Source organism: Ctenopharyngodon idella, chromosome 14 (genome assembly GCF_019924925.1).
Source record: "Ctenopharyngodon idella isolate HZGC_01 chromosome 14, HZGC01, whole genome shotgun sequence".
NCBI classification, from domain to species: domain Eukaryota; kingdom Metazoa; phylum Chordata; class Actinopteri; order Cypriniformes; family Xenocyprididae; genus Ctenopharyngodon; species Ctenopharyngodon idella.
The window spans coordinates 16,646,976-16,673,466 of record NC_067233.1 but is presented as its reverse complement, the minus strand read 5'-3'; the positions used below and the strand labels follow the sequence as shown (position 1 = coordinate 16,673,466).

Below are 26,491 nucleotides of genomic sequence, written 5' to 3'. Positions count from 1 at the left end.
TATATTTAATTGTAACTCTTTTCCTCTACTACAGAGACCTGTGATACCTTGTTCTTCATTAAAAGATTCCACTAAACTTCTAATTCCATATAAAAATATAAAAAGGTCTTCTATTTTGTTATTTACTGGTTGAATATTCATCAGAAATATGGACCATTTCGACCTTTTTAGAATCAAAATAGCAAAATAATCTAAATGTAACAAAATAAAACCCTCTAAAAATAAAAGTCTAAAAAAATAAAAATAAAAAAAAGACAGAAAGAAAAACATAAACCCAGAAAGACTGTGGAAGATTCGTTTAATTAATGTAGGCTAGCCCAATCATGTAACGTCACTTTATTTATTGTAGGCTATTTCTTAATTTAATTTGCATAATTTATAGTCTTAATGTATTTTGTTGATACTATATTCATTGTATATGGCCTGTTTTGTCTTTCACTTGTGACGTGTCAACGTATGACGCTCATTTTAGAACCTGCGCGCGTTCTACAATAACACAATTTGCAGCTTCGAAGATCAAGGTCGTAAAGTATTAATACTACCACATTAGTAATTCTTTTCACAGATTTATTTATGCTTTTTTATTTCTTTTGTTTGTTTGTCTTTTATCTACACGCTAAGTATAGCCTATAGACCTATATATTTCGTTTTAATTTGGGATCGCCACTTAACAACTGGATTTGAAGTTTGACCTCAACAGGATATTTGCTGGTACGAAATTATACACCACCTACCTTAAACAATACGTTTAAACAATTTAGTTTTTAAAGCAAACACACTGTAAATTTATTAAAATATCTGGATTTTGATTCTTTGATACTTGACTGAGAACAGTTGCCAAAACATTGGGTAATACTGTGCTGATGTGCAGACCACCAAGACATTTTAGAGGAATAAAGTCAGACTTTAATGAAGCACAGGTAAAGGTGATGATTTCAGGCTATTCGTGAGGCGATGATGACCTCTGCTGGTGATCTAAATTGACGACGCTTAACATGGATTTTAACATTGTCATTGTGTGGTTTCTCTCATAAAATTAATGATCAAAACTGACAAACATTCAAGATTTATGGCATCTTATTTGATGTGTTGTAAAATCTGAAGTTTGATATGTGATGTTCATTGTCCATCATAACAGTACTGATGGTCTGCAAGGATGGCACTGGTCTCCTTAGGTAAATTGTTTCTGCTCCAGAACATTTCATTTCATCCAGACATGGTATTTCTGCTCGTAGATAAGAATAATTGTAACATAATTAAAATATACATTTATTAATTGTGGCACCTGTTTGTTGTTTATTACGGGACTGAAGGTCTTATCACGCAAGCATAATTTTAGCATTATTAAAAATATACATTAATTGTTGCGTCTTTTTGTTGTTGTTTATTATAGGACTGAAGGCCTAATCATAAGTATAATAATTAAAATATACATTGTTGCGTCTGTTGTTTATTACAGGACTGAAGGTCTAATTATATCACGCAAGTATACTTTTAGCATTATAATTAAAATATACATTTATTTATTGTTGAGTCTGTTTGTTGTTTATTGCAGGACTGAAGGTCTAATCATATTGTCAGCAGATAGACGAAGGACACAGAGGTAAGTGTTACAAATAACAGCAAGTTTATTGACAACGAGGAAGACAACACAGGCGTGAGAACTGTCCAGGTAAACAGGCGGGGAGTGGGAAAGTCTTGAGCAGCTTATCGGAGTCTGATCGTGTCCTTGTGTTTTTCAGGTGATCCGAGGGGAGCTGTGGAGCGTGGAGTCAGTGGTGAGCAACGAGGGATATCGCAGGAACAACAGGTAAGTAGACAACAGGTAAGTGGGTCAGGCGAAACATGGTATAGTTGAGACCAGACAGTGAGTGAACGGGAGGGGTGTGTTAATATAGTGCTGGCTGATGATCGCTGACAGGTGAATGTGATCAGTACTCAGGTGATTGGGATCTGGTGACGGTAGTAGGTGGTGACTGTGGTGACTCCCTGACAGTACCCCCTCCTTCAGGGGCAGCTCCTGACGCCCTACTATGCCGACGGGGGTCGGCCACGGCCTCTGGGTGCTGGATGGTTTTGGTGGAATTCGGCCAGGAGAGTGGGATCCAACACATCGTCTTGGTTAACCCAGGACCGTTCCTCTGGAACCCTTACCAGTCTACGAGATATTCCAGACAACCGCCCTGTCGCCGAGAGTTCAAGATCTCCTGCATTTGGTAGACTTGTGGTTCCTCGATGACTTCGGGAGGAGGTGGTACTGGCGGCTCGTCTGGTTCTGTGGGAGAGGGAGAAACAGGTTTGAGAGGGAAAACATGGAAGGATGAATGCGATACCGTGCCGGGAGTTGGAGTCGGTAGGTGACTTCGTTGATCTGCCTCTCGATTGTAAAGGAACCAATGTAGCAGGGACTCAGCTTCCGGCAAGGCAGGCGGAGACGCAGATCCCGGGTCGAGAGCCAGACCTTATCTCCAGGACGATAGACGGGGTTAGTTGACCAGCGGGCATCTGCAAAGGTCTTGTGTCTCCACACTGCTTGCTGGAGTTGGATGTGAGCTGAGTCCCAAACCCTCTCGCTGGCTCGAAACCAGTGGTCGACAGCTGGAACGTCCGAGGGTTCTTCTGCCCAGGGAAACAGAAGGGGTTGGTACCAGAGTATGCACTGAAAAGGGGTAAGGCCAGTGGTCGTTTGCCTGAGGGAGTTTTGTGCATACTCGGCCCACGGGAGGAAGCGGTTCCAGCTGTGTTGGTTGTCATGACAGTAGGCCTGGAGATATCTCCCGATCTCCTGTATCTTCTGCTCAGTCTGGTCGTTGGTCTGGGGATGATAGCCGGAGGAGAGGTTGACGGAGGCATTGATGAGTTTGAAGAAGGCTGTCCATACCCGGGATGTGAACTGAGGCCCACGGTCGGAGACAATCTCTTCTGGTATGCCAAAGCTGCGAAATAGATGAAAGAGGGTTTCAAGCTGTTTCGAGGGCGGTGGGTAAACCCCGGAGGGGAATCAACTTGCATGCCTTGGAGAATCTATCCACTGCAATGAGAATGCAGGTGTGACCATCAGACTTTGGCAGGTCTGTTACGAAGTCGACACCGACGTGGGACCAGGGACGACGTGGGATGGGTAGTGGTACTAGCTTACCAGCAGGTAGGTGACGTGGAGTTTTGGAGATGGCACGGACTGAGCCCGGGGAAGCGTGAAGGGAGCCCAGAAGGGTGATTCTCAAGGAGCTTCGAGAAGATGCGGGCCCCACGGAGTTCCTCGAGGGCGGCCGGGACCAGGGGAAGAGGGTAAGGGAGCTTGACGGTGTGTTCGTTGAGGGTCCGGTAGTCGATACAGGGCCGCAAGCCTCCATCCTTCTTACCCACGAAGAAGCAGCAGCTCGATGCTGCTGGTGAGGTGGATGGACGAATGAACTGTTGTTGAAGAGCCTCCTTGATGTAGTCCTCCATAGCCTTGTGCTCCGGGATGGACAGAGGGGTACACTCGCCTCTTGGGGGGTGTGGCACCAGGTCTATGGCGCAGTCCCACGGCCGATGGGGTGGTAACTTTGTGGCTGCCTGTTTGCTGAACACATCCTGGAACGCCATATAGTCAGATGGGATCGTGGAAGCAGTGTGAGGTTCAGGGCTCTCCACAAGTGTGGATTGAACATGTAGCACCGGGGTCATTAACCAGGGGTTCAGGAACGTTGGAAAGACAGTTTTGGAAACAGGTAGGACTCCATCTTAAAATCTCACTTGTGTCCCATCTGACTTCTGGAGAATGTTGAGAGAGCCAGGGGCGTCCCAGGATGACGTCTACGGTGTGTCCCTCCAGTAGCAGAAAGGAGATTCTCTCACTGTGAAGAGATCCGATTTGCGGTGTGATTAGGTGGAAACCGGAACTTGATGCGCCCACGTCCGAGCGGTTTTCCCTGGATGGCTTCTACTTTCAGTTCTCTTTGTCTGACAAGGTGAACCCAGTTGTTTCAGTAGGGTTGGTGAGATGAAGTTGCCGGAGGAGCCCGAGTCGACGAGGGCACGTGCTGAAATGACATGAAGTGGGGTGAGTAGTTGTATATCCAGCAGAGTCAAATTAGAGATATCAGGCTCCAATTGGGGGGTACTCACCGCGGGAAGCGGGGGACGTGAGGGGCACGCATGAATGAAGTGCCCAGGAGCTCCGCAGTACAAACATAGTCCTGTAGTGAGACGTTGAGCATGCTCCGGGCGGGAGAGGCGACTGGAATCCACCTGCATGGGTTCTGGTACTGGAGGACAGGCAGCGGGTAAGGACAGAGAATGAGCGGTTGTTTCCGGTAGGCAGGCTGTAAGATGTTGGGAAATTTTCTCTGCTTTCTGCATAAAGCTCTCCAATCCGACCGAATTCTCATAAATTGCCATTTGGGCTCTGAGCTGGGGATTTAAACCTTGACGGTAAGCAGTTAGTAATGCAGTTTTGTTCCATCCACAAGTGGCTGCTAGAGTCTGAAACTGCAATCACTGGCCAAAGAACTGCCTTGCCGGAGACGGATGAGTTGGTCGGAAACGGAGAGTGATCCTGTGGCAAGACCGAAAACTTCCTGGAAATGAGAAGAGAAATCTTCGAAAGAGTCAATGAGGTTAGACTGAATTCCAGATGGCTTGTGCCCAGAGTAATGCTCGTCCGGTAAGCAAGGAGATCAAAAACGCCACTTTAGTTCGTTCGTGAATTTATAGGAATGCGTCTCAATGTACAGTGATACTTGGAGGAAACCGCTACATTCTACCGCCTCACCCGAATCGTTGGAAGGAAGGGCCATGGGACTGGCAGAGGCAGATTGATGATGTGGGTCCGGAGAGAGAGCGGCTCGAAGAGCGCTGACCAGCTCCTCGATGGTATTCTCAGCCGCGGGAGTTGGGCGCTCCATCTCCGGACGAAGGTTAGGTCTGGTCTTCTGTCAGCAGATAGACGAAGGACACAGAGGTAAGGGTTACAAATAACAGCAGGTTTATGGACAACAAGGAAGACAACACAGGCGTGAGAACTGTCCAGGTAAGCGGGTGGGGAGTGGGAAAGTCTTGAGCGGCTTATCTGAGTCTGATTGTGTCCTTGTGTTTTCCAGGTGATCCGAGGGGAGCTGTGGAGCGTGGATTCATTGGTGAGCAGCAATGAGGGAGAACTGGAAGGTATCACAGGGAGAACTGGAAGGTATCACAGGGAGAACTGGAAGGTATCACAGGGAGAACTGGAAGGTATCACAGGGAGAACTGGAAGGTATCACAGGGAGAACTGGAAGGTATCACAGGGAGAACTGGAAGGTATCACAGGGAGAACTGGAAGGTATCACAGGGAGAACTGGAAGGTATCACAGGGAGAACTGGAAGGTATCACAGGGAGAACTGGAAGGTATCACAGGGAGAACTGGAAGGTATCACAGGGAGAACTGGAAGGTATCACAGGGAGAACTGGAAGGTATCACAGGGAGAACTGGAAGGTATCACAGGGAGAACTGGAAGGTATCACAGGGAGAACTGGAAGGTATCACAGGGAGAACTGGAAGGTATCACAGGGAGAACTGGAAGGTATCACAGGGAGAACTGGAAGGTATCACAGGGAGAACTGGAAGGTATCACAGGGAGAACTGGAAGGTATCACAGGGAGAACTGGAAGGTATCACAGGGAGAACTGGAAGGTATCACAGGGAGAACTGGAAGGTATCACAGGGAGAACTGGAAGGTATCACAGGGAGAACTGGAAGGTATCACAGGGAGAACTGGAAGGTATCACAGGGAGAACTGGAAGGTATCACAGGGAGAACTGGAAGGTATCACAGGGAGAACTGGAAGGTATCACAGGGAGAACTGGAAGGTATCACAGGGAGAACTGGAAGGTATCACAGGGAGAACTGGAAGGTATCACAGGGAGAACTGGAAGGTATCACAGGGAGAACTGGAAGGTATCACAGGGAGAACTGGAAGGTATCACAGGGAGAACTGGAAGGTATCACAGGGAGAACTGGAAGGTATCACAGGGAGAACTGGAAGGTATCACAGGGAGAACAGGTAAGTAGACAACAGGTAAGTGGGTCAGACGAAACAACATGGTATAGTTGAGACCAGACAGTGAGTGAACGGGAGGAGTGTGTTAATATAGTGCTGGCTGATGATCGCTGACAGGTGAATGTGATCAGTACTCAGGTGATTGGGATCTGGTGACGGTAGTAGGTGGTGACTGTGGTGACTCCCTGACACATATCACGTAAGTATAATTTTAGTATAAAAATTCAAATATACATTTATTAATTGTGGCATCTGTTTGTTGGTGTTTATTGCAGGACTGAAGGTCTAATCATATCACGTAAGTATAATTTTAGTATAATAATTAAAATATACATTTATTAATTGTTGCGTCTGTTTGTTGTTTATTACAGGACTGAAGGCCTAATCATATCATTTAAGTATAATTTTAGTATAATAATTAAAATATACATTTATTAATTGTTGCATCTGTTGTTGTTTATTACAGGACTGAAGGCCTAATCATATCATGTAAGTATAATTTTATTATAATAATTGAAATATAAATTTATTAATTGTTGTGTCTGTTTGTTGACTATTGCAGGACTTAATGGCTAATCATATCATGTAAGTATGGTTTTAGTATTATAATTAAATACATTTATTGACTGTGGCGTCTGTTTGTTCTTTATTACAGTATGGATTGTCAGCACTGATTTCCCTTAGAAAATTAATTTTAAGACAGACAGGGAAGAAGTACAAGCTCCTCAAAGACACATATGTAAGAAGTAAAACATCTTTGGAGGTCCCAAACTGGAAGAGACTTCACACAGAGGTGCGCAAGGGTATGTAAATATCATCATATTATTTAATTCGGGCCGAATATAATAATTGGATGAACATTTTTTGGTCCTACGACTCCACAGACGATATATATTTAAAAAAATACATTTAGACCGTTTAACATAGTGATTGTTATCAGGATATGAGAAGGCTTTCAACCCGTATAACAAAAAGTGTTTCTGTAGAGAATCACCTATTGCACCTTTAATTTCTAATTGTCTTGTCTTGTGTTCTTTCTGTTTCTTTCAAGACTCTAAGAGCCAAATGTGAAAGACAAATTATCTACAGCTATATAATGAGATCCTGACTTGGTGCTTCAAACATTTAGAACTGTATTTTACACTAGTTTTCGAATTTTTTCAGTGTTCTAATTTATTCATATAAAAATACATAAAAAGCCAATAAAAAATACTTTTCTGTAATTTGCTTTCAATTTTTTATTCAAATTAATTTTGATAGGGGTGAATTCAGGGTGATTGGCACTTTTTGCCTTTGAAATGACTTGGAGAAAGTGTCCTAATCAACCTGAATTCACCCCTATATTTTGTAGTCCTTAAAGTAAAAAATGTCTTGGTAGTGGTGTAACACTCTATTCTCATTATTTCTCATATTTAAACAAATTAATACTGTATAATGCATGACAGCCCTATACCGGGACATTTTCAATGTTTTCACACACCAACTTCAAAAATACCTCGACTACGATAATCCTTCATGATAGACAAGACTGTCAAGACTTTCCACACCAGAAGGTGGCACTGTCCGTGTCGCTTTCACAGCATTATTCAACACTATTTCTTCAACATATCCCGCCAAACTCTTCACATGTTGCCGCAATGGCGACCCGAGCCAAATCAGGTGCGTAACACGTTCTGAAAACTTTTTAATGTCTTTAAACTAGAATAGATTATTTTAATCTTTTGTGTTGCGCTTCATATTAGCAGAATATGAGTTTTCGTGTTTGTCATGTTCTGTATTTTCAGTGGGAGTCAAGGTGGTTGTGTGAGGTCACGCCTTCTCAAGAGATTTTACATTTCACATTAGGCAAAATCTCTCATACAATCCCTCAAATTTTAGTTCGTATAATTAACTTGCGAAAGAGTATGAATGGATATCGTAAATAACCCAAGAACTACAGGTTGACTGAAATTACTTCGTTCACAGCTGATGGGATACAGATTTAAATATCCAGAACCGATTTTTAAATTGCTGGGGTTTTTTTTTTAAATTGTATTTCTAATAATAATTAGACTACAATTATGAATATTATACAAATAAATATTGTGTGTATTATGAATATATTAATGTATTAATGACAACAAGTATGCAAAGTAGGTTTGTGATCAATAATAAGCAAATAAGACCTTAATGTAAAGTGGTACACACACTATACATACACTATATATATATATGCATGTGTGTGTGTGTGTGTGTGTATATATATATATATATATATATATATATATATATATATATATACATACACACACACACACACACACACACACACACACACACACACACACACGTTATACAATTTTGATTACCGGTTTATTTTGATGTATGCAAAATTGAAACACTGTGATCCACTTAAATATGCAGGTCGTGGTCGGAAGCGTAAGGCTGATGTAGATTCAGAAGCAGCTGCAGTGGAGGAGAAGAAAGAAAAGCTTGATGGCGTAGAGAAAAAAGATGATGAAGCAGGACAAAGGGTTGTCATCGAGCATTGGTGAGAACACATGGCTAGTTATTTAAAATGTTTTCATGCAGTGCTTACTGTGTAATAATATTTTGTGCGTTATTTACAGGTGCTTTGTTTTGCTACTTTGATTTTAAAGCCATATTAAAATAATAAATATATTGCCCTTTTAATAAAAAAGCTCTGACAGTTATATGTGAGTCATGTTCATATTCTTGACGTTTTACAGTAAAAGCTGACGGGTCTACGGGCGGAATGCGGAAGGTGTGCGTGAGGCACTTGCGGCTTCGCACCCTGATCTTCAGGTGGTACTCAATCCACAGAAACCTCGGCGGAACAGCTTTGAGGTCACGCTGATGGAGGGAGACAAAGGTAAGGCTGCCAACCAGTATCCATACATGTCTCTTTTCTGATGCCATTGAGTAACAAAAGTGTACAGCACAATTTATGTATGTCCAAAGAGTTGTTTACATGTGCTACCTCTGTGTTTCTTTCTCCTGAGCAGAGATTGTTTTGTGGTCTGGCATTAAGAAGGGTCCTCCACGCAAACTGAAGTTTCCCGATCCTGCTGAAGTGGTGTCTGCCCTGAAAGAAGCACTGAAGAGCAAGTAGAGGTTATAAGGACAGGTGAGAAGATGCATTTTTTTTTTTTTTTTTGCTATTAACTTGTTTTTAACATAATTATAGCTTTTGTAAATGGCAATAAAACGATTTTTTCCTAATTCATTTTCTCCCTCTAGTCAGTCGTCTTTGTTCCTGGACATTGGATGCATAATGATGTTAATGGACTAATGGGAAGATTTCCCCGTCTGTTTTCTGATGAGCAGCTCTGTTGTTCTGGACTGGATAATTGACCTTGCCTTGTTTCTTCTGTTAAGCTCTCAAACTCTTAATGTTCTGTTTCGACATGACTAGTTTTAGTTTGCTATTACCCGTCTCTATACTCCATGTTATTATATGGTAAATCACTTTTCTTTTTTTCTTTCTTTTTTTTTTTTTTTACTGTTTGAATAATAATAAAGCTAGCATGATCTCCCTCCCATGATCTGCATCATCATTATGTTAATCAGTGTTGGGGAAAGTTACTTTTAAAAGTAATGTTACAGTATTGTTACTCCCTAAAAAAGTAATGCAAAAGAAATGCAAATTCACACCTGTACAGTAGAGGATGCAGCTCAAACAAGCTGTGCTGCCATTCTGAAATGCAGAAGAATAGGATGCAGGGGAAGAAAGTTCAACATTCTTTTTTCAGCAATAAAGTTGCTTATTAGTATGGTTGAATTGGATTATCGAAGGTCAGCAGCTAAGACATTGGTTAATAAAGTGATATTAAATAAAGTTGTATTTGTGTTATTTAAAGCTGCAGTCTGTAAGTTTTGCCTCTTTGTTGCCATCTCTGTTTGAAACCTGCAATTGCAGTTATTTGTTGAATCAGACTAAGGTAACGAGAACACGGGCTGGTTATGTACTTCCTCAAATTGATTTTGGATCATTTTTAACCAACAAAAAAGTCACAGACTGCAGCTTTAACATTTAATTACTGCAGGTCTGCGTAATATTCTGAGTTTGCATTTCACCGTTTTTATTTATTTTGAGGAATACTGAATCTGTTTTTGTGCAGGTGAGAAGTAAATTCATACTCTCATTTAGTCTAGAACTACAATAACCATCATGTTTACACAGCGCACACAACACCTCACTCCCGATTTCTCTCAACATGGGGACTGAAGAGGTGTCAGCCATTACATGGGAAAACAAAGTAGCTTCTGTTACTTATTTGAAAAAGTAATTTTAAAAATAATGCATTACTTTACTAGTTACTTGGAAAAAAGTAATCTGATTACATATCTCTCATTACTTGTGCGTTATCCCCAACACTAAAGATAATTACTAAGCCAGTTGGCTGATTTCTTTGGCAAAAAGCCTAGCCATGGTTGACTGATATTATCAGGTATATTATAGGTAATGTTTCAAGTAAAATAAGTGATTTTAAAGTTGCAAAGTTTATGATGTTTAAAAACTACTATAAAAACAATGTAAACTGAATTTGTCAATCATATTTCCTCTGGACCTAGTTTTAGAAAAAGTAATTGCATCTTAAAATTTTTATGTGGACTCATACAATCCCTTTATCAGCATTATGACTTCCTAATCGTTTGTTCTTTCAAGGAGGATGTATAACAAAAACCCATCTCAATACAGTTTAAAGAAAACTTTATTGTCAAATAATATGGTGTCTGCTGTAAGCAGTAAGTGCTGTTTGTTAAGACTTCATTAACTGAAAGCATTATGCTCCCAACTGCTCTTCTCCAAGTAAAGCTGGAATAGAAACCGCAGCCTTATATCAGGCCATAAATCCATTTTATTTATCCGAAGGTGGTGCTGTTCCAAGCCACATTGGCTGCGTCCATATCAACAAAATTTATATAGATCCTGAAAAACAATACAAGAATTTTCACTAAACAAACATCAAACTAAATTTGACATGTACAAAACAACCTATTATATGAAAAGCAGATCTTAAATTTAATATGCATGCAAACATATGCATTTTAACAACTAAAATTCACTTAGAAGTTTGCAAGCTAAAACTTTACTTTTGCACAACATTCTGGTAAATGCTCTTCTGGTAAAAGAGAGCCAGCTGTATTGTATGGATCTACCTGTCAGGTGAAATGCCAAGGTGTTTGCTTAGCAAGCCCATAAGAAGTTTTGAGTATTGCTTATTTTGCGCGCCCCCGATCTTTCCGATGCTGGTGAGAGAACAGAGCGCGCACGGATCTCCTTTTCCCCCGAACATCATCATCTGATCTGGGATGATGTGTATGGCAATATACTGTAACATATCAATACAAAGACAGACAATATTAAACAGATAATACTTAAGTTCTTTTGATTGAATATGATCTTTTCAATTTGTTCATAAAAGAGATGTAAACGATTCGGATCGGACCAAATCGATCCGAGGAGCGGTTCTCGAGTAAAAAAAAATGTTTTAGTATCGTATGATTTAAACGCATATTTGGTTTATTATAAGGTTGCTGCAAAACATTGAACTGAAAAACACAGTCATTTAATACGAGGCATCGTATTAGTGAACCTTAATAATCAGCAAAAAGTGCATACAAATGGATTTAATGGAACATTCTAGATTCATGATGTACCGTCACTGTAATAACGCGATAACATAATTGCGTCAAGACGTAAAAGAATCACTGAATCGTTTTTTGAACCGATTCTTTGAAACGTTCGAAAGCATGATTCAAGGAAATTAGTCTGACCCATCTCTAGACTAGTTAAGCTTAAATCGAGACAAATAATGATGCATAGGCTGACTAAATGTCTTTAAGGTTAAGACAATAAAAAAACCAAGATGACTTAAGCTACAGCTAAGAGGAAAACTGTACAGTAAGACTCTTGTATGTTTCGTTGTCTCGTGGCAGTACTTATAGTCCCTCATTCCATGCAGACTAAAATGCAAAGTGAAACGTTTTATATATACAAAAAATAAGTAGAAGAAAAATGCAGTCTGCTCACCTGCGCGGGTTTGCCCATCGCTTTGGCGAGCTCCTGCGTGGCCTCCGACAGCAGCTCAGCAGGAACCGAGTCCTTTGCTACATTTGTGTTCACCACGAACATCGGCATGACTGCAACGGAGAGACAGACACGTACTGTAAAATAGTGCAAAATAGAAGGATCAACGCCTTAGGGAATGTGTCCAGATGTGAGCCCTGGTTGAATAAGGTAAGTGACCACGATGTCAGTACTTCCCCTAGGCTACCGTAAAACACCGTGTGGTGTGACCCAAATAAAGATTTGACAGATCCGTTAGCATTCCACAGTTGCTCGGCTGGCGCATGTAGTCCAAGAAGTCCGAGATGCACAAACTGTCATCTTTTCTTTTTGGTAGTAAATTGAAGACAGTTACCCGTATGTGCCGTAAATGGCGTGTGACTATTTACTCTAAAATAACTTTTTATTTATTAATTTTATTTATTTATTATATTTTTATCAACTGCTGAAATATCTGCTTTAATAATAATAATAAGGAATGCAGTTCAAAGTGCTTTATAATAAAAAGCCAATAGGCACCAAGTAGGCTTCACATGAAAACAAGTAAAAATTAATGTCAAGATTAATGAAATTAATGAAATTTCACTTTACAACGATAGAAGAAGACAAAATAAATATACAGTAAATGCATAATAAAAGAAAGGAAATTAAAACTAATAATAAAAGACAACATAATACAATTTATACCTGATGTATTATTTATTTTTCGTTTTTTTTTTTCTTCTCTTTTTATATGTTTTATTTTTAAATGCATAATTGTATACTTTTCAATATGTTTATTCAATTAAAAAAAATCTACCAGCATGGGCTAGCTGCCAAAGCTAACCAGTCATACCTTGGTCCACTTTTTCTGGTAATTACGGTAGCTCTGCGCATGCGCAGAACGCAACATCCGGAAATAATATTGTAGGCGAGAATTAAAACCTCTTGAGTTGAGAGGGGTGGTCGCGACTCGGTGAAATTGTTCCGCTGATAGCGCATAACACCCGAAAAACATGAACGCGGATCTTTTTTAGCCAACGAAAATATTTGTGCGGTCAACAGGAGTGGAATTTCATCTTTCTAGGGTTTGATTTGTGCGGTCACTGGCTTAAAGATAGAGGAACAGGGTCCATTCCATTGGCTGTATACAAAGTTACGGGTGACAGCCGTTGCCACTGTTGATGTCATATTATTTTATCCACATGCGTATTTAAATTAAGTGTTGTTATTGTAAAGCGGATGTTTTAAACATGAAGAATAACTGGTGCTGATATATGGCGTAACAGGGATTCGTTGATAGTTTTGTTGGACACAACTTTATTTATTATATGTGCGACTGAACACTAGTAAAGCTATGGCGGAATCGGTCAAGACCTTTCAAGCGCACCTGACCGCTGTCATGGACAGTTTAGTCCGCGCATCCGTGTGCGAGATCACCAAACTCTTCCAGGACACGGTGAACGACTACCTGGTGGAAATCTCGCTGAACAGAAAAGAGAACGAAGCGCTGAAATTGAGACTGAGGCTGACAGAGAATAAATTGAGAAACGAACGCAAATATGGCATGGGCTGGGCGGCCAGTCGGCGTGCGGCTGGTCTGCTTGGCGCGGACGACACCGTGCGCAAAGCGCGAAGAATGGATCTCCAAAGTAAGCGCGCTGGCCAACTCGGATTTATTGGGTGATAACTGTTGTTTTATCGTGCATTAAGTGAGAAACCATAATGGCGACTTGCTCCTCAGTTCTCAGATTTCTTTCTCCTTCCTCTCCTCCTCTTTTGGATTCCTCCCTCCCCCTCCTGTCCTCCTCTCTCCTCTTCCCCCTCCCATCTTTCTCTCTCAGGAGGCAAGCAAGGGAAGGAGTGGAGTGCTAATGCGTGGGAGGAGGGGACTGGAAGAGTGAGGGATGAGAGGAGGGACGTGTTCCGTGTCCATCTGCCAGCTGGAGGAGGTGGAGGTGGGGAGGAGGAGGAGGAGGAAAGGATATGTGTCTCTGGGGAGAGGAAGGAGGTGGCCAGCATTAAAGAGGAGGTGAGTAGCCAATCGGATGTGAGGAAACAGCTGCAGGAGAGAGAGAGGAGATGCAGAGGGCTATGGACAGGAGAAGGACCTAAAGAGAACAGTCCCATTTTGCAAACTCAAACTAATTTCAAAGTATATTTTGCAAGAAAAATCATAACCCATTATTGTTGACAACAATTATAGAAACTGAAATTGACTTTTTTTTCAGTGCTGGTGTCATTGTCTTTCCCTCTAGATTGAGATCATGTTATTTAGGCGGTCATATTCAGAAAATATGCATAGACTAGATAGATCAGAACAAAAGTGGACAATGTTAATAATTGCTAGAGTACATAGGGTCCATGCATTTTATCATCTAGTTGCACAAACCACAGTATGGACAGGTTGTCAGAAAAGCATATGACCGCATCAGGAAAGGACTGCCTACTCAATTGTCAATCAAACTAAAATGCCATCAGTGCACTAAAACAAGTTTAAATGTTAAAATAACAGCAAGTAAGTAACACAAGGTTACTCCCACATCAGATCTGTCTTAAATGTTTATTATCAGTTTTAAAAGAGATGCATTATTGTGAGCAAAGGGAATTTATTTCACACCTTGCGTTTTCACTCTTTCTGCTTCTGTGGGATGATGGATAAAGGTGGAAGGCTACAGATCAGACTCCCTGAGGCTGTTGCAAGAGGCTCTACAGATGAACCAAAGTGAAACCAGCCCTCCCTCCCCCAGTCCCACCCACGGTGAGCACTGCAATGCTTTGTTTGGGAAAACAGTTATTAATTTTTTTTTTGTGTGATTGCAAGCAAGAACAGTTGAAGGAGTAGTATTTTTTTTTGTGAAACACAACAGGAGAAATACTGAAAACTGTACACTTTTTTCCATACATTAACAGCATATAGGGACCACGGCTGTCAAGTTTCAAGTGTTTTTTTTTAAATGATTATTATTTTTTGTGTGTGTGTGTTTTTTTGGGAGCTTGACAATCGTGGGCACTATGAATTACTGTTGTATAGAAAAGTGTGTAAATTCTTCAGAATTTCCTCTTGTGTTCTGCAGAAATAAATGAACAGCATACAGGTTTGGAACAACATGAGGGGTGATTAAATACACACACATATACAGGTGCTGGTCATATAATTAGAATATCATCAAAAAGTTGATTTATATCACTAATTCCATTCAAAAAGTGAAACTTGTATATTATATTCATTCATTACACACAGACTGATATATTTCAAATGTTTATTTCTTTTAATTTTGATGATTATAACTGACAACTAAGGAAAATCCCAAATTCAGTATCTCAGAAAATTAGAATATTGTGAAAAGGTTCAATATTGAAGACACCTGGTGCCACACTCTAATCAGCTAATTAACTCAAAACACCTGCAAAGGCCTTTGAATGGTCTCTCAGTCTAGTTCTGTAGGCTACACAATCATGGGGAAGACTGCTGACTTGACAGTTGTCCAAAAGACGACCATTGACACCTTGCACAAGGAGGGCAAGACACAAAAGGTCATTGCAAAAGAGGCTGGCTGTTCACAGAGCTCTGTGTCCAAGCACATTAATAGAGAGGCGAAGGGAAGGAAAAGATGTGGTAGAAAAAAGTGTACAAGCAATAGGGATAACCGCACCCTGGAGAGGATTGTGAAACAAAACCCATTCAAAAATGTGGGGGAGATTCACAAAGAGTGGACTGCAGCTGGAGTCAGTGCTTCAAGAACCACTACGCACAGACGTATGCAAGACATGGGTTTCAGCTGTCGTGTCAAGCCACTCTTGAACAACAGACAGCGTCAGAAGCGTCTCGCCTGGGCTAAAGACAAAAAGGACTGGACTGCTGCTGAGTGGTCCAAAGTTATGTTCTCTGATGAAAGTAAATTTTGCATTTCCTTTGGAAATCAAGGTCCCAGAGTCTGGAGGAAGAGAGGAGAGGCACACAATCCACATTGCTTGAGGTCCAGTGTAAAGTTTCCACGGTCAGTGATGGTTTGGGGTGCCATGTCATCTGCTGGTGTTGGTCCACTGTGTTTTCTGAGGTCCAAGGTCAACGCAGCCGTATACCAGGAAGTTTTAGAGCACTTCATGCTTCCTGCTGCTGACCAACTTTATGGAGATGCAGATTTCATTTTCCAACAGGACTTGGCACCTGCACACAGTGCCAAAGCTACCAGTACCTGGTTTAAGGACCATGGTATCCCTGTTCTTAATTGGCCAGCAAACTCACCTGACCTTAACCCCATAGAAAATCTATGGGGTATTGTGAAGAGGAAGATGCGATATGCCAGACCCAACAATGCAGAAGAGCTGAAGGCCACTATCAGAGCAACCTGGGCTCTAATAACACCTGAGCAGTGCCACAGACTGATCGACTCCATGCCACGCCGCATTGCTGCAGTAATTCAGGCAAAAGGAGCCCCAACTAAGTAATGAGTGCTGTACATGCTCATACTTTTCATGTTCATACTTTTCAGTTGGCCAAGATTTCTAAAAATACTTTCTTTGTATTGGTCATTAGTAATATTCTAATTTTCTGAGATACTGAATTTGGGATTTTCCTTAGTTGTCAGTTATAATCATCAAAATTAAAAGAAATAAACATTTGAAATATATCAGTCTGTGTGTAATGAATGAATATAATATACAAGTTTCACTTTTTGAATGGAATTAGTGAAATAAATCAACTTTTTGATGATATTCTAATTATATGACCAGCACCTGTATATGTATATATATATATATATATATATATATATATATATATATATATATATATATATATAATACACAGTCAAACCAAATATTATTCAGACACTAGTTATAATTTTTTACTAGTGGGTGCAGGACACTATAGTTAATTTATGTAAGTGAGGATAGCAAAATATAGTAAACTTTGACATATTATACCCAAAAATTCTTCATACAGTGGACTACCAGTAAAAATTTGGGACCAAAAATTATTCAGACACTTTGACCTGACCATGTGTTCAAGTGTTATCTGACATAATTAAGATTAATTTTTTCTGACACAGTTTAACTCTGAGATTTTTTTTTAACTATAGTGAATAAACTGTAATAATGAATGAAATGTTTGGTTTGACAAAATTTTGGTTTGACTGTGTATGTGTGTGTGTTATACTATATACACTATATTGCCAAAAGTATTAGGACACCCCTCCAAATCATTGAATTCAGGTGTTCCAATCACTTCCGTGGCCACAGGTGTATAAAATCAAGCACCTAGGCATGCAGACTGCTTCTACAAACATTTGTGAAAGAATGGGTCGCTCTCAGGAGCTCAGTGAATTTAAGCGTGGTACCATGATAGGTTGCCACCTGTGCAATAAGTCAATTCTTGAAATTTCCTCACTACTAAATATTCCACAGTCAACTGTTAGTGGTATCATAACAAAGTGGAAGCAACTGGGAACAACAGCAACTCAGCCACGAAGTGGTAGGCCACGTAAAATGCACAGTGCGCAGAAGTCGGCAACTTTCTGCAGAGTCAATAGCTACAGACCTCCAAACTTCGTGTGGCCTTCAGATTAGCTCAAGAACAGTGCGTAGAGAGCTTCATGGAATGGGTTTCCATGGCCGAGCAGCTGCATCCAAGCCTTACATCACCAAGTGCAATGCAAAGCGTTGGATGCAGTGGTGTAAAGCACGCCGCCACTGGACTCTAGAGCAGTGGAGACGTGTTATCTGGAGTGACGAATCATGCTTCTCTGTCTGGCAATCCAATGGATGAGTCTGGGTTTGGCGGTTGCCAGGAGAACGGTACTTTCTTGACTGCATTGTGCCGAGTGTAAAGTTTGGTGGAGGGGGGATTATGGTGTGGGGTTGTTTTTCAGGGGTTGGGCTTGGCCCCTTAGTTCCAGTGAAAGGAACTCTTAATGCTTCAGCATACCAAGACATTTTGCACAATTTCATGCTCTCAACTTTGTGGGAACAGTTTGGGGATGGCTCCTTCCTGCTATAAACATGACTGCGCACCAGTGCACAAAGCAAGGTCCATAAAGACATGGATGAGCGAGTTTGGTATGGAGGAACTTGACTGGCCTGCACTGGAGTCCTGACTTCAACCCGACAGAACACCTTGAGCCAGGCCTTCTCGCCAACATCACTGCCTGACCTCACAAATGCGCTTCTAGAAGAATGGTCAAAAATTCCCATAAACACACTCCTAAACTTGTGGAAAGCCTTCCCAGAAGAGTTGAGGCTGTTATAGCTGCAAAGGGTGGGCCAACTCCATATTAAACCCTACGGATTAAGAATGGGATGTTATTAAAGTACATGTGCACATAAAGGCAGGCATCCCTAAACTTTTGGCAATATAGTGTGTAATATATATATATATATATATATTTTTTTTTTTATGCAAAAATTTGCTGTCAGTAAGAGTTTTTTTTTTTTTAAAGAAATGAATACTTTTATTCAGCAAGGATGCATTCAATCGATCAAAAGTTACAGTAAAGCTTATAAAAAAAAATCTAAAACTTAAAAATAACTAAGAACTTGAAGAAATTTACATTGTTACAAAAACATATTTTTAATAAATGTCATTCTTTTGAACATTCTATTCATCAAAGAATCCTGAAAAAAATGTGTCACTGTTTCCACAAAATATCAAGCAGCACAACAGTTTTCAATAATAATAATAAGAAATGTTTCTTGAGCAGCATATTAGAATTATTTCTGAAGGATTATGTGACACTGAAGACTGGAGTAATGATGCTGAAAATTCAAAGGAATAAATTTAGATTTTAAAATGTATGAAAATAGACAAAAATAGACAGTTTTTATGGTATCTTTGGTCAAATAAATGCAAACTTGGTGAACTGAAATGTTTTAAATGTTCTTAATTTTGTTTTGGAGGTTTCCTACAATAGATTTACATGCATCCAAGGTCAAAAACACTTTCATTTCCTCATAATATACATTGTACATTACCTCATTTCTCAAAGAGTCTGAAACTATTCGTTCAAAAAATTCAGTCTCTCTAAACCCCTCCTTTCCACAAGCCTGCTCTGCTCTGATTGGTCAGATGGCTCAGTCTGTTGTGATTGGTCTTCCATTCTAGCATTTAAATTTTTGTGGTAAACTATTTCCTTCATGTGCAAATGATTAGTATTTGTGTCTGCAGGAGAAATGGGCCCCACCTCTACTGGCCCTCAATCCACTGCTACTGAAGTGTGGGAGGAACAACCGACCTTGTCAGAGGAACAAATGACCGGTGGAGACGAGCTCAGTGGACTGGAGACGGCCCTCAAGGCGGAGCGTGAACGTGAAGAGGCGGAGTCCGGCCTGGGTAGCCCGTCTCAGGAGGCATGTGGATCCGAAGGTGTGGCGTTCATCGGATTAGATGGTTTATGCAGCTCTCAGCAGGGTATGTCATCCTCGTCACATAGGGCAGACCCTGCAGAACTCCCATCAGCCCCTACGAACAAGGAAGAGGAAGAGGAGTCAGGAGGAGAGAGCGGGGACATGCTGCATTTCTGCGCACGGTGCGGCAGCGGCTTCAGTTCCACGTCTGACCTCATGAAGCACTCATGCCCTGCGACCGAGGATCGGCCTTATCAGTGCTCGGTTTGCGGGAGAGCGTTCGGCCACGCCTGGAGCCTTAAAAGCCACGAATGCGTGCAGGCGGGAGAGCAGCCGCACCACTGCGAACTTTGCGGCAAACGCTTCACGCACTCGCGGTCCCTTGAGCGCCATCAGCTAGTTCACACAGGTGAGCGTCCCCACAGGTGCCCGCAGTGCGGCCGCAGCTTCAGTCGTCTCGGCAATCTGGAGAGGCACCAGCGCATCCACACGGGTGAAAGGCCGTATGAGTGCGGGGCGTGTGGGAAACGATTCAGTCGAGTGGAATACCTTAAACGGCATCAGCACATCCACATTGGAGAAGCAATGGTGAAACACCCACCGCTGCGAAACTCCCACCACTGCTCTCAGTGCAACCAGACATTCAGCGATACTGAGCAGTTCAAGCAGCATCAATGTCTGTATAACACTTAATGTTATTCAGTGTTCATGAGAATCTTGTTCTTACACAATACTAGACCATAACTAGTCAGATCTGCAGCACTCAAAACACCTTATTCTTCATATTTCTATTCATTTTCTGTATATCTAATTTTATTTTAGCATCTTACCACATGCTTCTTCCTTTAATGACCCCAAACAAGATCTCATTACTGACTTGTACACAAACCCTAAACCTCAAAGCAAAGCACACTTAACCTAGTGCAAAGACAATATCTCAGAGTGGAATTTATTATTTATTATTATTATATTATTACTCAGAAACTGTCAACTCATTATTCACAGTTAAAGTATATATATAGGAACATAACAAGCACCTCTGTTCCAACTCCAAAAATGCAAATAACTCTATTTTTGTTATGTCAAGCTACTTATAACAGGTTGTGAAATATTTTTTTGTGAACAAGGACGTTTATAACAACTTGTTGTTTCTTATTAATAGCAAATTGTGTTATTCATCCATTCTTTAGTATGTTTTTTTTTTTTTCTCTTATAGATCCCATGTGTTGTTTTTACTCCTTTTTACTCAAATCAGAAGTGAAATATTTGTTGTGATGATAACAGTATTGCTTTAGGTTTTGTAATTAGGTATTTTTTTTCATGTTGTATTTCATTTACTTCACACCGTATTAAACATTATGGTAAATGTAAAATAAAAATCCTATCCAAATGTACACATTTCCTTGTCTTTATTTATACACTACTATTTTTATTTATGTTTTGAGAAAATCTTTGAATGAAAAGGACTTTAAAACTACGCTAGATAGAATAAACAAAAATGCATATGCTACTTTTGCAAATTATGACAAGCAAACAAAAGTCAAAGGTAATATTCTATTTACCAGAGATAGATGTTACTTCTGATTCAGATGAATAGCCTGACGTTTCATGCCTTCAACACCTCAAGAAATGCACCTTGCCTATTTGCCAGTGATTTATAAAAAATCTCAAAATCTTCAAAATCTCATCCTCTATTCACTGCCTTGATAAAGCTTGGGAGAGCCAGAACAGTATTTAATATAACTCTGATCATATTCATCTGAAAGAAGATAGTCATATACACCTAGGATGGCTTGAGGGTGAGTAAATCATGGGGTAATTTTCATTTTTGGGGTGAACTATCCCTGTAAGTAGCTTTGTACATTTCTTACAGTTTTTCTGAATTGCTAAAACACATTTTTCTAAGATGTACAAGATGTGGGCTTTAATTGGATTGGCAAGAGAATGATGCTTCGCTAGACATTGTAAACAGGAAGGACATACTTAGAACTTAGTACTTACTTAATAGTTTTAATTTCCTGAAAGTGCTCATCAAATTTGTTGACTGACATTTGTAACAACTTAAATGCAGCAAATGCATGAATATAGATTTTGTCAGTACAAGTTTTAATTTGAATTGATGTATAATTTACATTGAGTATGTAATATATTGCACTTATAGGCAACAGAAGAGGCACACTATGGAACACACTGCAACATGTGAATAAAAGTGAGCATTACAGTATAAATAAAGTCCCCATTACAGTAAATCTATTTGTATTATATACACTTTTTTAATTCAATTAGCTGTCTTACACTATACTGTAACATTTTCTCTCTTTCAACAGAATACAAAGTTTGTGCAGTGTTCATGGAGGACTATCAGCTGTGTTTTTCTTGGTCCTTTGTCTCTGGTTTCTACAGAAAGCATTTATGAAAAGTTCTGTCCAGAGCTTTTGTCTGCATTTATTATTATTATTATTATTATTGATTTTTGTGAAAATGTTAAATAAATGATGAAATGTACACAATTTCAGATTATGGTTATTTCTTATATGGTTATTTATTTTGGGATAGTGGCCAGCACCCTGCCCAGAAGTTCTACATAAGACTATCCTGTAGGAGTCCTGTGAGATTCCTGTAGAAGCCCTGTAGGATTTTTGTAGGATTCCTGTAGGAGTCCTGTGTGATTCCTGTAGGATTCCTACAGAAGTGCCACATGAAAATGATCACGAAAATCTTGTGGGACCTTTCCAAGTAGGGCTCGCTGGTGTGCAGGTCCTGCAGGATTTTTTTTTTTTATATATCAATATAAAAAACAACAATAAATAAATAAATAAATACGAGGGTCAATGTAGTACAAAAATTGTTACAGTCCTCATAGTTAATCTTTGATTAATTGATAAATTAATTATTCCAGTTCTTTTAAAAAGACATTAAAAAAAAGACAATTTACATTAGATAATGTAACATTTACTTAGGAAAATAATTACATTTGTAATAAAACAGATTTTTTTCTTCGGGGATCTAAAGGGTTAATACCACTGGTTAATACCTAATCCATGACGTCAGACTCCAGAAGACATCTCTGTGGTAGTGTGACACCTCTTCTGCCGGTCTAATTTTACATTCCAAAGGTTTGGACATGATTTACATAATTTATTTTTATTTTGTAGATGTATATAAGTAAACATTTAGGCAAAAAAGACATGTATTATGCTTTAGATGGGACTGTAATGGGCAGTGTATTGGTTTGTTTACCTCATCAGCTGTGTCAGCTAACGGCAGCTAAACTGAGTAGCAGCAGTTTTACAATAAGATATAAAACTATTCTCCGCTTTATTCTGTGTATTTTGATTTAGGCCATCTACAAAAATATATAGGCTACTATTATGTTAAATAAAATACATACATACAAAATGCGCATGCTATTTAGTTAGATATGTAGCGCGTAGCATTGCAGCATCAATGAATAAGACACCACATCTACGATTGAATGTCTCTTTGTAAACTCCTGGTCTGTTTTTACCGTTTTTTACAGTTTCCATCAGGCCTTGCGCTCATCCTGAAGTGTGTCTACTCGAGTCGCAGCCCTGCATTTCAAAACAGAAGACGAGTATTTCGCCATGAATTCTGACATGGATGGTAAGACCCTGGGTGGATTCAGAATGTGGATAAATAATTTTTTTGCTTTTTTTTGTAATAAACGGAATAAAGAAAAAAATATTTCTTTTTTTAAATGTAAATTAAAATCCATAATAATTGCGAATGTATACAGTAGTAGAGGCATTACATTGTAAAGAATTTAGTTTCATTTTTTTTTGTTAATAATGAACATTGAGGACTTTATCAGTGCAAGGTTTTTAAAGGGTTAGTTCACCCAAAAATGAAAATTATGTCATTTATTACTCACCCTCGTGTGGTTCCACATCTGTAAGACCTTCGTTCATCTTCAGAACACAAATTAAGATATTTTTGATGAAGTCTGAGAGGTTTCTGTCTCTCCATAGAGATCCAACACAACTACCACTCCAAGGTCCAGAAAGGTAGAAAAGACATCATTAAATGTGACTCCATGTGACTCCAGTGGCTTAAACTCAATTTTATGGAGAGACGGTAGTGCTTTGTTTGCGCAAAAAAACATAATTTACCACTTTATTTACAAAAATATTGATCTGCAACGCGCGTTCACAAGAGCTTCACGACGCATGCGTGTTGTGTTCAAGCGAGAGCTGACATTGTTGCGTGAACACGCTTTGGATAATATTATTTTGTAAATAAAGTGGTAATTTATGTTTTTTTGCACAAGCAAATCACTCACGTCGCTTCATAAAATTAAGTTTAAGTCACTGGAGTCACATGGAGTACTTTAATCATGTCTTTTTCCTACCTTTCTGGACCTTGGACTAGTAGTTGCATTGGATCACTATGGAGAGACAGAAACCTCTCAGACTTCATCAAAATGATATTAATTTGTGTTCCGAAGATGAACGAAGGTCTTACAGATGTGAAACCACATGACGGTGAGTAATTAATGACAATTTTCATTTTTGGGTGAACTTTAAAGTCGGCATAAAACAGAAGTGTTAGTCTTTCCATTCCTATTGTGAAGTATATCTGAACAAAACAACTTCTCGAACAAGAAAAAAAAAAATAATTAGATTTTGTCCATCAAAGTTGATTTGATGGTTGTTGTTTGCTATTGCTGTGATGTGAGTGACAGGTTGTCCCGCCCTTGTGCCAGTAAACACATAATCAGAGAAGAAATCTTTTTCTCTTTTTTTTTTTTTGAATAAAGATTACGAGGGCACATTAATTTAAAAAAAATAAAAAAATAAATATGCATGAATAAATCATTTATTATAAATACTGCATTATTCCATAAAAATAAGAACTGTCCATTTTGATTTAATGGTGACTTTAATTCTAAGTTTGTCTTCCAGGAGACATAGAAAACCAGGTGGAATTGGAGGAGAAGACCAGACTTATAAACCAGGTCCTTGAGTTGCAGAATACTCTTGAGGGTAAGTAATCAGCGCCACTTGGTTTGTTACCTAATGTTAACTAATTTACATTAACATTTACATTAGCTTTTATCCAAAGCTCATGCATTTTATCAGCTGATGCATTCCCTAAATCGAACCCATGACCTTAGCATTGCTAGCACTAATGCAGGGGTCTTCAGCCATTTATTATTATATAACAAGCTTTAAGTTCTGTCTTTCTCTCTCTGGTTTTGGTAGATCTCTCAGCTCGGGTGGATGCAGTAAAAGAAGAAAATCTGAAGTTAAAATCAGAGAATCAGGTTCTGGGGCAGTACATTGAGAACCTCATGTCAGCGTCTAGCGTGTTTCAGACCACTGACTCCAAAAGCAAACGGAAGTAAGAGAGCATCCCTCTCTCCCAGACCCGCAGATAAACCCTTTCACTAGACTTATTTTATCCCCATGTCACTAAAATGGTAAATGTTTACATTTCTTTTATTTATCAGTATTCATGTTTGTTTACATTTTTTTTTTTCAATGGCTTTGATCAGTATATTACATACTAAAAAACCTTTTATTTAGATATTAAGATGATGCTAAATTAAAACTTTTTAGGTATGTTGTTTTTGTAATTTTTTATGTTCAGACAGGGTATGATATTAATATTAATTTGTAATATTTTAAATTGTCTTTAAAGTATGTATTTTGTATTTCACATTTTTGTTTTGTAGTTGAGAGTGCAGTTGTGATGACATGACAGTTGCTCTCTCCCGCTGAGCTGTTTGTCTGTATCAGCACTGATTATACTCAAGTTGAGAGAAAACATTTCAGGTCATTCTGATCAGGGAATGAAATTTAGACCCTTTTCTTGGTGCTATCAACAGAAGGGAGTTCTCTGGCATGCATTACATCTGTGCCTCTGAATATCTTAACATATGTGTTGTGTTTGTATGTGTAGAATATTACCATTGTGTGGCATTGCAAATGCCTGTTTTAATTAAAAAAGAAAAAGAAAAAGTGCTGTGCTGTAAGCGACTCCTTCTGTTTAGGTTCTTTAGGCCCCTGTGGTTGTTTGCTTCTCGTTCAGTCACCTCACTTCATCTGGGATTTAAATCTACACATATTCCACCAGAGTTTGGAGGACTTTAGTCTCTGGTACCCATCTGCTCTCATCAGAGAAGTGAGGAACTGAGCCTCATAGAGTAGCATTGTTATCCACACACCGCCTTCTCCTCCACCCTCGCTCTCAATCGCGAATCTGCATCTGAATGTGTGTCTTCATCTTTCACAGGGTCACCAAAGGTGTACGGAAGGACAAACAGTCTAGTGTTTAACTATGCAGTAACCAATATGTTGGAGTGATTACCTACAGCAAGCCCAAGATTAAAACTGAAATGTGTACATTTCAGTTTCCCAGTTTGATTCATTTCTGTTAACTGAAATAAATATTTCATAAAATGAAATTTAAATATTATTTGAAAAAACTTACTTAGTGAAAAATTAGAAATGTTGCCTTGGCAATAAACTGAAACAAGTTTAAAGGGTTAGTTCACCCAAAAATGAAAATAATGTCATTTATTACTCACCCTCATGCCGTTCCACACCCTTAAGACCTTCGTTAATCTTCAGAACACAAATTAAGATATTTTTGTTGAAATCCGATGGCTCAGTGAGGACTCCATAGCCAGCAATGACATTTCCTCTCTCAAGATCCATTAATGTACTAAAAACGTATTTAAATCAGTTCATGTGAGTACAGTGGTTCAATATTAATATTATAAAGCGACAAGAATATTTTTGGTGCGCCAAAAAAAACAAAATAACAACTTATTATAGTGATGGCCGATTTCAAAACGCTTCAGAAAAGCTTCAGAGCTTTATGAATCAGCGTGTCGAATCATGATTTGAATCGCGTGTCAAACCGCCCAACTGCTGAAATCACGTCACTTTGGCGCTCCGAACCGCTGATTCGACACGCTGATTCATAATGCTCCGAAGCTTCCTGAAGCAGTGTTTTGAAATCGGCCATCACTATATAACTATATATACACTATTTGTGTTCCGAAGACGAACGAAGGTCTTACGGGTGTGGAACGCCATAAGGGTGAGT

At 39.4% G+C, this 26,491-nt stretch overlaps 4 protein-coding genes across 8 annotated transcripts; 3 read left to right on the top strand and 1 right to left on the bottom strand.

The window, feature by feature from the left end:
* The first annotated feature begins 40 nt into the window (after nt 1–40).
* Nucleotides 41–9,563, top strand: selenoh (selenoprotein H). 3 transcript variants are annotated; one of them, XR_007924907.1, is made up of 5 exons: nt 41–711; nt 1,556–6,319; nt 6,488–6,510; nt 6,677–6,824; nt 8,425–8,551. XR_007924907.1 is itself a non-coding variant. In XM_051860559.1 (5 exons), exons 1-4 carry the CDS (start codon nt 7,659–7,661, stop codon nt 9,131–9,133), a joined length of 399 nt encoding a protein of 132 aa, XP_051716519.1. In that variant the 5' UTR covers nt 7,523–7,658; the 3' UTR covers nt 9,134–9,148; nt 9,262–9,563. The 3 variants fall into 3 exon arrangements, 1 of the variants encoding a protein (XP_051716519.1); XR_007924908.1 differs by lacking the exon at nt 41–711 and having other exon boundaries at nt 1,589–1,603; nt 1,743–6,319; XM_051860559.1 differs by lacking the exons at nt 41–711; nt 1,556–6,319; nt 6,488–6,510; nt 6,677–6,824 and adding exons at nt 7,523–7,680; nt 8,751–8,893; nt 9,027–9,148; nt 9,262–9,563.
* A 1,155-nt stretch (nt 9,564–10,718) lies between these two features.
* mif (macrophage migration inhibitory factor) lies at nt 10,719–12,323 on the bottom strand. Its single transcript, XM_051860562.1, has 3 exons — nt 12,059–12,323; nt 11,185–11,357; nt 10,719–10,954 (listed from the first exon to the last, which is right to left on the bottom strand). Exons 1-3 carry the CDS (start codon nt 12,164–12,166, stop codon nt 10,888–10,890), a joined length of 348 nt encoding a protein of 115 aa, XP_051716522.1. The 5' UTR covers nt 12,167–12,323; the 3' UTR covers nt 10,719–10,887.
* Nucleotides 12,324–12,831: 508 nt separating this feature from the next.
* On the top strand, nt 12,832–20,813 carry si:dkeyp-121d2.7 (zinc finger protein 135). Of its 2 annotated transcripts, none has more exons than XM_051860551.1 (4): nt 12,832–13,725; nt 13,818–14,105; nt 14,738–14,834; nt 19,239–20,813. In XM_051860551.1, the coding sequence occupies exons 1-4, from the start codon at nt 13,636–13,638 to the stop codon at nt 20,108–20,110; spliced, it is 1,347 nt and encodes a 448-aa protein (XP_051716511.1). In that variant the 5' UTR covers nt 12,832–13,635; the 3' UTR covers nt 20,111–20,813. The 2 variants fall into 2 exon arrangements, with proteins under 2 accessions (XP_051716511.1, XP_051716510.1); XM_051860550.1 differs by having other exon boundaries at nt 12,862–13,725; nt 13,918–14,105.
* A 1,580-nt stretch (nt 20,814–22,393) lies between these two features.
* scocb (short coiled-coil protein b) lies at nt 22,394–25,401 on the top strand. Of its 2 annotated transcripts, none has more exons than XM_051860071.1 (4): nt 22,394–22,533; nt 22,938–23,041; nt 24,340–24,420; nt 24,640–25,401. In XM_051860071.1, exons 2-4 carry the CDS (start codon nt 23,023–23,025, stop codon nt 24,780–24,782), a joined length of 243 nt encoding a protein of 80 aa, XP_051716031.1. In that variant the 5' UTR covers nt 22,394–22,533; nt 22,938–23,022; the 3' UTR covers nt 24,783–25,401. The 2 variants fall into 2 exon arrangements, with proteins under 2 accessions (XP_051716031.1, XP_051716030.1); XM_051860070.1 differs by having other exon boundaries at nt 24,328–24,420.
* Nucleotides 25,402–26,491: the final 1,090 nt, after the last annotated feature.

Excerpts from the sequence above, each read along its gene's own strand:
- scocb (XM_051860070.1), top strand. Across the intron at positions 24,421-24,639 it reads GTTGCAGAATACTCTTGAGG|ATCTCTCAGCTCGGGTGGAT; the intron begins GTAAGTAATCAG and ends TGGTTTTGGTAG.
- mif (XM_051860562.1), bottom strand. The coding sequence starts at position 12,166 with ATGCCGATGTTCGTGGTGAACACAAATGTAGCAAAGGACTCGGTTCCT. Across the intron at positions 11,358-12,058 it reads CGATGGGCAAACCCGCGCAG|TATATTGCCATACACATCAT; the intron begins GTGAGCAGACTG and ends GATATGTTACAG. Across the intron at positions 10,955-11,184 it reads CTTGGCATTTCACCTGACAG|GATCTATATAAATTTTGTTG; the intron begins GTAGATCCATAC and ends ATTGTTTTTCAG.
- si:dkeyp-121d2.7 (XM_051860550.1), top strand. The coding sequence starts at position 13,431 with ATGGCGGAATCGGTCAAGACCTTTCAAGCGCACCTGACCGCTGTCATG. Across the intron at positions 14,106-14,737 it reads TGGCCAGCATTAAAGAGGAG|GTGGAAGGCTACAGATCAGA; the intron begins GTGAGTAGCCAA and ends TGATGGATAAAG. Across the intron at positions 14,835-19,238 it reads CTCCCCCAGTCCCACCCACG|GAGAAATGGGCCCCACCTCT; the intron begins GTGAGCACTGCA and ends TTGTGTCTGCAG.